Here is an 11,488-nt window from a genome sequence, read left to right as displayed (position 1 = left end):
CTCTGACATAATCGTGTGTGTGTGTGTGTGTGTGTGTGTGTGTGTGTGTTTGGGAAAAAGAAAAAAAATAAAAAATGTGCCATAAACATTTTAGTCCAGTATGCTCTTTAACGTTTTGCCTATCTGCTGTGTAGTTTAGAAAGAAGGCATTGGGTGGGTGGGGGAACAGAGGTGGGGGGAGGGGTATGGGAATCTTTCGGGATAGCATTTGAAATGTAAATAAAGAAAATAATAATAAAAAAAAAAAAAAAAAAAAAAGAAAGAAGGCATTGTAGACCAGAGGTCAATACACCAGTGCTCCTTGTTTCTTAGTGTTAATAGCTTGAGATTATGACCCGTCAGACAATAGCAAAGGAGACTGCTCAGTCAGGAGACAGTTAACAGATCTGTGAGTCACCCAGAGGAGTCCAAGACCAGGCAGGGATGAAGTGCCACCTGGCAGTGCCAAATCTATTGATCAGAAGAATTATTCTGAGACAAATGTACGTCTTTGACTTCTGTTGAGCTCAGGGACTGTTTTGGTGGTTTTGAAAACATAAAAGAAAGGCAGGAATCTTCTAGAAGAAGATTAAACTTGATTTTCCAATCTGGAGGCTTTGCAGAGCCAAGGTTTTTTTTTTGCTTGGCCTCCCACCCAGAGGAATTGTACAGTGTTATACGTGCTAACGTACAAACAGACCTTCAAGAATAAGTACTGCTTTGGGTGTCTTGGTTGAAGTTCAAAGTTTTATGGCTACTTTAGTCATTGGTCCTGCTAAACAGGGTGATGTCGTCATCATACCCAGAGGCTGAGAAGTCTGCATTCTCTAGTAAAACATAACTGTTCTGATTGCCAACTGGAGAAAGGACTTCTTTCTTAGCAGTAGACATGAGTTCATTCCAAGTGATGTTGGTGTTTTTAAAAGCATGTAGGAGGAAGATGCCATTGATGATGGTGAAGAACCCGCTCAGGGTACCGATGATATCTCCAGCTTTCATGCCATACCACTCCTGGAACAGGATGGCAGAACAAGTTACCACCATGGATGTGAAGAACACATAATAAATGGGAGTCACTAGGGATGTGTTGAAAGTGTCCAAGGCCTTGTTGAGATAGTTAATCTGGGTCGTTACGGAAAGCGCGAGCATGGCCAACAGGATGAAGAACAGGGGATCCTTGTAAACAGGCTTCCGTTCCAGCAGTTCCTTAATGGCAATTCCCAAGCCTTTGACAGAAGAAACGGAAAACGCTCCAATCAAAGAACAGATGGCGATATAGACTAATATATTCGTCTGTCCTTTCTTCGGGGCCACAATCAAAATCAGCACCAATGAGATCACAGAGATGATCACAGCAAAGGAAATGAACCCTGGTGGGTTAGGAGGAGAAAGAAAGGATTAGATGTAGGCGACGCTAACAGGACCACACCTTACCGAGGTACTGTTAGTCACCAACTGAAAAACACAGGCTTTTAGAACAACTGAGAGTAAATAAGCATCATTCTGCTCCTTAGTGACTTCATAGAACACTCCACAAATACACTATTTGAATCTGGACAATAGCTCTGCTAGACCCAACAGGTGTAGCGTTTTATATGGTCTTAAAGAAGGGGGAGAGATTTGGGTTCATAGTAAATCTTTTGTATCCACATGCCTCATCTCTTCTTGTTACTGTGTAGCAAGGACACACAAACACAAAAACAGATGGTTACTTCTTCGAGATCTTTATCAGGAGCAAATCCCATTGCAGCTTACAACCTGCAGCAAGCTTGTAAGATACCTTCAGTGTCACCACAAGTTTCCTCCGGTGACCTGCATGCTGGGAATGTCAGCACTTGGGAGACTGGCAATGAGGACTGTAAGTTCAGGGCCATCCTGGGCTACATAGTGAGGTCTTATTTTAATAAACCAAACCAAATCAAACCAAATCAAAAGCAAGCGTATACATCATGACTTTGTGTTTTTTTTTTTCTTTCTCCCCCCCCCCCCTTTCTAATGGCTGAATCACTGACCTGGATCTCTCAATTTCATTTCCATTTCATGCAAAGATGTGACTTCTCCCTCTTGTGGGGCGTGGATAACCATCACAGTTGACCCCAATACACTTAATATGCAGCCTATTTTCCCGTGAATGTTCAAGTGCTCATTTAAAAAATAGGAAGACAGTATTGCACTGTGGAGAGAGAAAGAAACACAGTCACTGGCTGGTCAATTACCTTTTGATCCCGCAGCAGCTTAGAGGCCAGACTGCAGTGCATGTTGCTCTGCACCCTACTGAGCAGACTAGAATATGCTATGTGATGCTGAAACACCCTGAATTGTTCAGCAGTGATGGTTATATATTTATATTTTACCACTTCTATGCCTCAGGAGGAGATATTATAGACATGCTATGCTACAGACATTTCCCCATTACCTTTTAGAGCTTAATTAGCTTCCAATTACCTTATCTCCCGCAAAGTAGTTGGAGTGAAAGATATTTTATAGCTCAGTGGCGAAAATGAGCATCCTTCCTCTGAAATGCTTTGATTGGAGGTGTTTTGGGATGTGGATTATTTGCATATATGAGATCTTTTAGGGCAAGAACCTGAGCTTAAACAGAAGAATTATCAATGCCTCAAGTAAACTTGAAAAACTTACCTGAGGACAATCTTACACAATATGTTTGACGGGCTCATGTTTTGATGGAAGTCTGTCATATGAGGTGACTATGCAGGCTCAAAATGGTTCAAATTTGGTAGCACTTTGGCTTTATGAGTTTTGAATTAGGGATGTTCAATCTGTCCATTTAAAATACAGCCAACCAGGAATGTTTCAAATATACATGCCCTAGGCTGGGGAGACAGATCATTCAGTAAAGTGACCGGTGCAAATGGATCAATACCTGAGTTTCAGGACTAGGACCCTTGTTAAAAAAAAAAAAAAAAAAAAAAAAAAAAAAAGCCAGTGTGATTGTGCATGGTTTTAGAACCACAGTGCTGGGGAGGTGGAGATAAAAGAGTCACAGAGGCTCGCTGTCCAGCTAAGCTAGCTTATGTGTCAAGCTCCAGGTCAGTGAGAGATCTTGTATTAACATAAAAAGGTGACCAGTGTCTGGGGAATGACACTTGAGGCTGTTCTTTGGCCTTCATTACACACACACGCACACACACACACACACACACACACACACACACACACTTGCACGATATGTACCTAGATAGCAGAGTTGATATATAACTAACACAGACCTGTTCAACCATGCAGATTGTCAAATAGTAAAACCACACCTGCATATTTCTGCCTATCTAAAGCTCCCAATGCTTTGTGCTTCATGACTTGCTTTCAAAATGCTCAAGGTTGGCACCTCCGTGGATACCAGGGTAGGACATGCTGCAGCTACATCAAGAGGCTGGCTGTGGTTCCTGCCCACCAGCAGCCTCCTTTGCCAGTCTCAATGTACCTAGCCATTTGACTGCCAAGACTTTCAGCGGGTGCTTTTTCAGAGCTGTCCTCTAGTGGTCACTTGTGGGATTGCAGCCCCAGTGAAAACTAGTCTTTAGATAGCTTTATGCACAAAAACTCTTTTGGTTCTCTCTAGTCTATAAAGACAGAAAGGAGAAGTATGGAGGCTTAGGCAGAATCTTTCTACTAGATACATATACTTTATAGACTCTAAAAAGACTGAGGAAATGAAATGGTGGCCAGGCCACACAAAGAGCTCATAGTTCATCAAACACATTCACTGGAATCACACACAATACAGACACAATACAGTGCTGGTTGGTTTTCCTTTTTGATAACTTGACACAAACTAGAGTCAGTTGGGGAGATGGACCCTCGATTGAGGAGTTGCCTCCTTCAATCTAACCTATGGGCATGCCCTTGGTTAATGACTGATGTGGGTGGGGTCAGTCCACTAGGAGTGTTGCAACCTAGGCCAGGGAGGTGCTCCTGGATTGTATAAGAAAACAAGCTGGGCAAGCTGTGGAAAGCAAGCCATTAAGCAGTGTCTCTCCATAGTTTCTGCTTCAGTTCCTGCCTAGAGCTTCAACCCTGACCTCCCTCAATGATGTGTGTGTGTGTGTGTGTGTGTGTGTGTGTGTGTATACCCTTTCTACCCCTAGGTTGATCTTGGTAATGCTGTTTATCTTAGTCAGGGTTTCTATTCCTGCACAAACATCGTGACCAAGAAGCAAGTTGGGGAAGAAAGGGTTTATTCAGCTTACACTTCCACACTGCTGTTCATCACCAAAGGAAGTCAGGACTGGAACTCAAGCAGGTCAGGAAGCAGGAGCTGATGCAGAGGCCATGGAGGGATGTTACTTACAGGCTTGCTTCCCCTGCCTTGCTCAGCTTGCTTTCTTATAGAACCCAAGACTAACTACCAGCCCAGGGATGGCACCACCCACGATGGGCTAGGCCTTCCCTCCTTGATTATTAATTGAGAAAATGCCTTACAGCTGAATGTCATGGAGGCATTTCCTCAAGGGAGGCTCCTTTCTCTGTGATAACTCCAGTTCGTGTCAAGTTGACACACAAAACCAGCCAGTACACTGTTTATTACAGTAACAGAAATCAAACTAGGACATCTACATACTATAACTATAAAGCTATACAATAACTATACAACAGGGAGTCCTACTGCAGGGTACCGAACAGAGGTATCTAGCAGGCAATGGTGGAATTTTAGCAAGAATTGAAATGTAGCTTAAACACTATGCCTTTTAAAGTCTTCTGAAAACTGTTGCCATTAATCACTATAGCAAGAAAAAAGATTCAGAGATTTACAATGTACTCAGCTGAGAGTTTAAATACACACACACACACACACACACACACACACACTCATGTGTGTGTACACACTGGCTAGGCTTCATTGAATCGTCACAAACATAAATTGCTATTACCTTGTGAGTACTTGTGAACAGTGAGCCAAGTGCTCTTATTAGGTTGGGGTTTTTGTTTGTTTCCTAGCCTAAGAAACAGCCTTTTATGCCTATGTTATAAATGGCTTGCCTCTAAGATTTCAGGAGTCCCAGACATTATTTGGGGCTGTCTGGGCTTTGGGGGCTCAGATTGCATTGTTGCTCTCTGTTCTGTGATTTCTTAGCAGAGTGCTTCTCATGGTTTACGGCTGCTGGCGACGGTGAACTAGCCTCAGAAGCCAAGCTCTCTGTTGTTCACCTACCTTATAAGAACGCTCAGAGCCCCCAGCGGGGTGACCAAGGTGGCAGGCGCAAAAGCATAAGCTGCAAAGTTCGCAGCCTCTCCGGCTCCCACTGGAAAGCAAGCAGCGATATGAACACATGGGATCACAGTTTCATCTGAAGAAATAGGCAAGTGGCTCATGCCATCAGCAGACTTCTACCTCGAGGTCGCTGCTAAGATCTATTGGAAAGCATTGACTTACAGCCAGTGAGAAAGGATTGCTATGGCTATCTTGGGATGCTGATCTACTATAAATGTCCGGTGGTAACAATGTGTCAATGCTAATGGACAAATGTGTGCTTTATACAAGTTTCAATTGAGACTTGAGCAACTTATATGTCAGAAACATATTTGGTCAGTCAAATGGCATCTAGTAAAGATAGCTTTGGAATAGATTGGAAATAACCCAACTTGCAATCTAACCAGAACAACAACATCAGCATCTTATAAAGCGAGAGGGTTTGTAGGGGATCTGGTGTCTGGGTGGCAGATAGCCAGGAATCCCAACCACAGGCCCACGGCTGGAATTTCTGAATTGGGGATGACCTACAGGCAAGTGGTGGTGTCTCAGCAGCTCAAGAAGAGCCAAGGAGCTGTTTGAAAGTCCTAAGGATAGATGTCTACATGTAATCCTAGCTGAGAAACTTGAGATCGGCACCAAGTACTGTATTGCAAATAACTTTCAGAGTGCAGGAAACTCCCCTCAAGAGCTAGCTTTTGTGTGGAAGCCAGCTTATTCCCAGAGACTGCAATGGAAGACTTCTCCAGAGATTGTAGTATTCCACACTGTTCAACTGCAACATGCAAACACATAGTGGAGAAAGAACACAGACGAGTATATTCCTTTTCTTTGAATATTCTGCATTAGAGCACCATAAAGACAGATCTAAATTTACAGAGCAATTAGGAGATCACTCTCATAAAATAAGTAAATAAATAAATAAAGCCGTGATACCCTTTCTAGACTATTTTGTTTCCTTTGGTGATTATTATACTGAGATGGTTTCTATTTTTATAGATGTTGTTCTACACAAAATTTAACCTCACATGCTAATAGCGAGACAGCACCCCAATGCAAATTCTTATCCATACGATCACAAGCTTTGTCTCTTGGTATACATGGCATTGTAAATATAGCCATACAATTTTCTCCTTAGATTTTCATTTTAAGATTTGATTTTACTCCATGTATGCAAGTGTTGGCATGTATGTATATCTGTGCATTTCGTGGGTGTCTAGAGCCCATGGAAGTTAGAAGAGGTGGTCCAGTTCCCCTGGAACTGGAATTGAAAATAGTTGTGAGCCTCTGTGTGGGTACTGAGATGTGAACTCAGGTCCTCTGCAAGAGCATCAAGTGGTATTAACTATAGAACCATCTCTCCAGCCCCTGTATTTTTCTTTGAAAACACGAGGGAAGGCTGAGGAGATGCAAGTAAGACATGAACACAGAGTAAGAGAATCACTCAGATCATCTTTACTAGAACCTTCCCAGGGTAGTCCAGTCAACGTTTATTCAGCATATGGATATGAAAACACCTTAAAAAAAATAGAAAGGGCTCTACAAATTTAAATATCAACCCTTTTAGCTTCCAACATTTATTAGTGGAAAGGTAGTCAAGATGTTTCTTTTTAAAAATTAAAAAAATGGGGGGCTGGTGAGATGGCTCAGTGGGTAAGAGCACCCGACTGCTCTTCCGAAGGTCCGGAGTTCAAATCCCAGCAACCACATGGTGGCTCATAACCATCTGTAACAAGATCTGACTCCCTCTTCTGGAGTGTCTGAAGACGGCTACAGTGTACTTACATATAATAAATAAATAAATCTACAAAAAAAATTTTTAAAAAATGAATTCTTTATTTTATGATGGGTATGCTCACATGTATGTCTGTGTACGTGGTGCCTGTGGCACTCAGAAGAAGGTTTTTGACCCCCTGGGAATGGAGTTATAGACAGTTGTGGGCTGGCACTTGCTGGGACTCCCACAGCCTGTAAGAGCAGCAAGTGATCTTAACTGTCCAGCCATCTCTCTAGACCCCAGGTTTTGTCTTATAATAGGATTTTTTCCCAATGTTGAAATCAGTGAATTGGTATTGGGAAATAGGGAGGCTTTAGGGTTCTGGGTGCAGAGAGCGCTGAGCTATAAGCCATGTGAAGCTACTTTATGATGCCCTGCCCTTGGAAGACTTTTACTTGGCATTGAAGCAAGTTTGTGGGAGAGAAGAGTGGGAGGTGGGGAAGTCAGGGAGAGTGGCAAAGCAGACAGCCTGCCTCTCAGGAGGACATCATATTTGCATTCGGGAAGTGCTTCTAGCCTGCAAGGTCTGCTTCTATCCTAGAGTCTGGTTAAACTCGCTCCTCCCCAACTTTACCCCAGTATCAATAGCCAAAGAATTGTTTCTTTATTTATCCATGCTTGGTCCTGATAAGGAAGACACACCCAATTCCAAGAGAATGTGCAGCCAGGATAGCCAAAAACATCAAGTAAGAACTCAGTAGAGGGGCTGGAGAGATGGCTCAGTGGTTTAGAGCACTGGCTCTTTCCCCTGTTCCTCTAGAGGATGGGGTTCAGTTCCAGCACCCACAGGGCGGCTCACACAGTCTGTAACTCCAGTTCTCCATCGATGTCCTTTCCTGGCCTCCGCATGCACTACACGTGCAGGGTACACAGACAGTCACGCAGGCAAAACACTCATGCAACACAAAATATAAATAAATAGATGAGGAAAAGAAGAACTCAGAAGATCCAGGAGGGGAGATATTTCTCAATTCTTTGGGGGAAACAGGAGAGGTTTGTGATATAAAATATTTGAAACGCTAATATCTTAATTTGCATTCTGGGAAAGCACAGAGCAGGCTCTGTCAAAAGAGTGAAATAACCTCTTTGTAGATAAATGGACGCAATACGTCAAGTCACCACGATCCTTTTCAGACGTAGGGCTCTCCTCCACAGGAGGGAAGAGTTACTGAGCATGAAAACTCATGGGCTCCATACTTACTTGACAGCAGCCCTGCCCACCACAGCCATTCCTTGAGGTAAGAATGTCCACCTTGCCCTGGGAAAACCCAAAAGACAAGAATCAGGCTTTCACCTCCGGAGATGAGGGTGGAAGCCCAGACTCCCAGGAAAGGCGTTAAGCATGCTGGTTTCTGGTCACCTGTCTTCTCTAAGCGAGGGTACTTTCTTGTTCCTTTCCAAGGTCTTCAAGCTTTCTACTACCTTTGACTTCTGCGACTTCTATGGAAAAGTCCCTTTGACTTGTATTGAATTTTTACTTAATCTTCAGGTTCCCTGACAGTGTCAGTTGGCAGTACAGGCATTGGGCACTGTAAACTCTAAGCGTGTTTCAGCCATAGTTCAAAATTAGAACCTAAACCATAGCTTGCAGCTGACGCTGGTCCTAGAGGGAAGAAGGTAACTAACATGGAAGCCTCTGAGACTTTGGGAGGGCCAGTTAAAGAACGGCAAGAATCAGACAGGTGGACTCTGCTCATCTTTCTCTTTGACAGACTGAAAGGGCCAACAAGCTTTTCTGAAGCTGCCTGCAGTCATTTCGCCATGGAGAGACCTGTGACCTGAATCACTGCTAACATGCTAGCTATAGACAATGGAATTTGTCGGTTCTTACACATACAACTACCTGATTCTGACCTAGATGGTTGTGTTATAGCTAAACTAAGCAGGACACATAAGCAGTAAAGATGATCTTGCAAGGTAGTTTACTTCCCTTCCTTAGTATTTTCTCCATATAACAGCAGTCGTCACACTGGATGTCTGTACCTCTCACTTCTGTTCTTTTGTGTGTGTGTGTGTGTGTGTTTTGCCTTTATTCTAGGGTGTTTTCTCATTGCCTGCAATTGTTCTCTATATATTAGGGATTCTATACTACTATATTTCATAGCTCTCTCCACCACCAAGATTATCTAATTGTTTAGTTTCAAGTAAGTTATTTCCAAAGAGGATGTCTGTGTGTGACCTATTTTATCCATCCATTCAGAGAATCTCTTAAATTACATAGAATACCTTCTTCCTTTACACAGAACAGATTTATGCTTAAGAAGGCTTTATTTCAAGTTCAAGGAATCTGGCATGTGTTTTGCAGAGTGGGAAAAAGTAGAATTCTCACTTTTTTTCTCTCTACTTTTCCCCAATTTTATTTTTCCTCACTACTTTTAATTTAATAATTCATTTTTCTTCACTGGTCTGAAATACTACTTTTAAAAGTTATATATTAGCTGCTACATGTAATCTTTTTCCACTTGTATTATCTTCAATAATCCCTTTTTATTTAAATTCCAGTACCAAATTGTTTTCACTAAAACCACATTATAGTATATTTCCTGATGGAGCAAATCTCCCACCCATCGCTCCTTCAGAAACTTGTTTTCATTTGTAGCCATTTCTTTTCCCATACTGACCTAGGAAAAGACTTGAGTTTCTTATGCTATGATACTTCACGAATGTGTAGGTAATGCAGTCAGTCAGGCTACTCAGTGTCTGAAATGCCACTATACAAAGTGGGATGCTATCATTATCCATCCATCGACTCACCAAATATTTGGCAGGTGCCAAACACTCTGAGTGCATGGTTTATGAGTCTACTATCAATAAACAAGTAAATGTGCTGACTAAACACACACAACACAGGAAACTGGTCCGATGATAGACACTGAAGGACAGGGTGAAGAAGACCATTCTAGGGTGGTGGACCACGGCAGAACTCAGAGGGATGAGTCAGCTGGATGAAGGGCAGGGGGAAGAGAATTCTATGGCAAGGGAAAAGCTCTTGGGGTAGAAGGGCGCATGCTCTATTTCAAGAGCCCCAGTGACGACTCTGTTGGGTGTGCTCCTTACCTGCTCTGGTGATGCCCTTGTCGGCCAGTTGCAAGAGACCTTTCTTTTTGAGTATGAAACTTGAGCCAATGAAAACGCTGGAGCTTATGGCCAATACCAAGCCCACATACAGGTTGTATCTGTTTTCTACACTTGCTGAAATGCTGAAGTTGGTTTTGGAGGAATTCAGGTTCGTGTAGACGACAGGATAAGCCAGCGACTGTGACACATTTGTGATCTCACACGAAGCCCGGGAAGAGTTGGAGCAGACCAGAGACAGCACATACCCTGGCAGAAAGAAAGATGACGGGCATGGTAAGAATGCACGGGAGCTGTGCAAACGCTTACTCCTCTCTGCCAACGAGAGACTTGAGTGAGTGGAAACACATCTCTATTGTAAACAGGAAACTCCCCGCCTAAGAGATGGCCCACTTTCAACGAAGCTTTCCTACCTTCTTAAAATGACTTAAAGATTATTTAGTTGTCATTGTTCAAAGAGGAGAGGTTTCACAGGAAAGTTCAGGTCCTCAGATAAACCCAGCGACCTGGCAGCCTGTGGGTCTTGGTTTCAGTAAGGAAGCGGCCTGTTGGAAATGGGAGTGCTTGCTTAGGTCTGCTTTCACCATAGCATCCCCACCCCCACCCACCCCACTCCTCATGATCAGTCTGCCTGTCTCTCAGAAAGCTGGACTTGTGACAGGCGGGGTGGAGAAGGCCACAGCAATGCCACTGGCCTATAAAGTACCCCTTTATAGGAGATTTAGCTAGCCCATTCATGGGGTATGAACTGTGCATTCCAGAAAATTCATTAAACTTTAATTTTGCATATCGCTTAGCCCAAAGAAAATCGTTTCTCAGTTTAACTAATTGACTTGCTCCTGAATGAACAGAATTTTTGTAGAAAAATGAATTAGACATCAGTAGGCTGTAACAAGAATAAGATTTTAGTAAGACTGCAAAACCCCTATAACAGACCCTTTCTGTGCATTGGGATTTTTCGGCTAAACTCTAAAACATGAATGAGAGACATGTTACACAGCACAAGAAACTTCTAATAGCCTGCCACCTGAACAGCTAACCAACGAGGTGACATTGTGACTAAATCTTCTACTTTCTCATCTTATTTCCTTTCTTAAAAGTCAGTGTCCCAACATCACTTATCCTGAACAAAAACAGACAAAGGTAGATCATGGAATTCAATGAAAAGCCAAAATCCACTGTGGTGAAGTCTCTTGAAGGGAGAGCCAGTCCCAAGTGACCAGCCAGGGCACATATCCAGAAAAGCAACACTAAGGGAGCCCAGCAGGCTGTAGTTATTATACATGTAGATGTATAATAACTAAAATAATATTTGAACAGGCCATGAAGTTAGGAAGGAATGGTGTGGGACAGAGGGGAAGTTGGAGGGAGGAGAGGGTACTGCCAGTATAGTACTCACATAGGAAATTCTCAAAACTAAAAAAAGAAAAAAAAAAGTAAAAACAAAA

At 42.8% G+C, this 11,488-nt stretch overlaps 1 protein-coding gene across 1 annotated transcript in view; it reads right to left on the bottom strand.

Annotated features, from left to right (window-relative positions):
- Positions 1-264: 264 nt before the first annotated feature.
- The window catches only part of Nipal1 (NIPA like domain containing 1), a 22,344-nt gene continuing 11,120 nt past the window's right edge, over positions 265-11,488 (bottom strand). Inside the window, exons 2-6 of the mRNA XM_021211200.2 lie at positions 10,023-10,289; positions 8,167-8,223; positions 5,150-5,240; positions 1,992-2,152; positions 265-1,349 (exon numbers count right to left, since the gene is read on the bottom strand). Of these exons, the coding sequence (XP_021066859.1) occupies positions 739-1,349; positions 1,992-2,152; positions 5,150-5,240; positions 8,167-8,223; positions 10,023-10,289 (1,187 nt within the window). The 3' untranslated portion in view covers positions 265-738. The remainder of the gene's footprint in view (positions 1,350-1,991; positions 2,153-5,149; positions 5,241-8,166; positions 8,224-10,022; positions 10,290-11,488) is intronic.

Source organism: Mus pahari, chromosome 13 (assembly GCF_900095145.1).
Source record: "Mus pahari chromosome 13, PAHARI_EIJ_v1.1, whole genome shotgun sequence".
In the NCBI taxonomy this organism is placed as follows: Eukaryota; Metazoa; Chordata; class Mammalia; order Rodentia; family Muridae; genus Mus; species Mus pahari.
This window is presented reverse-complemented; position numbering and strand designations above follow the sequence as displayed.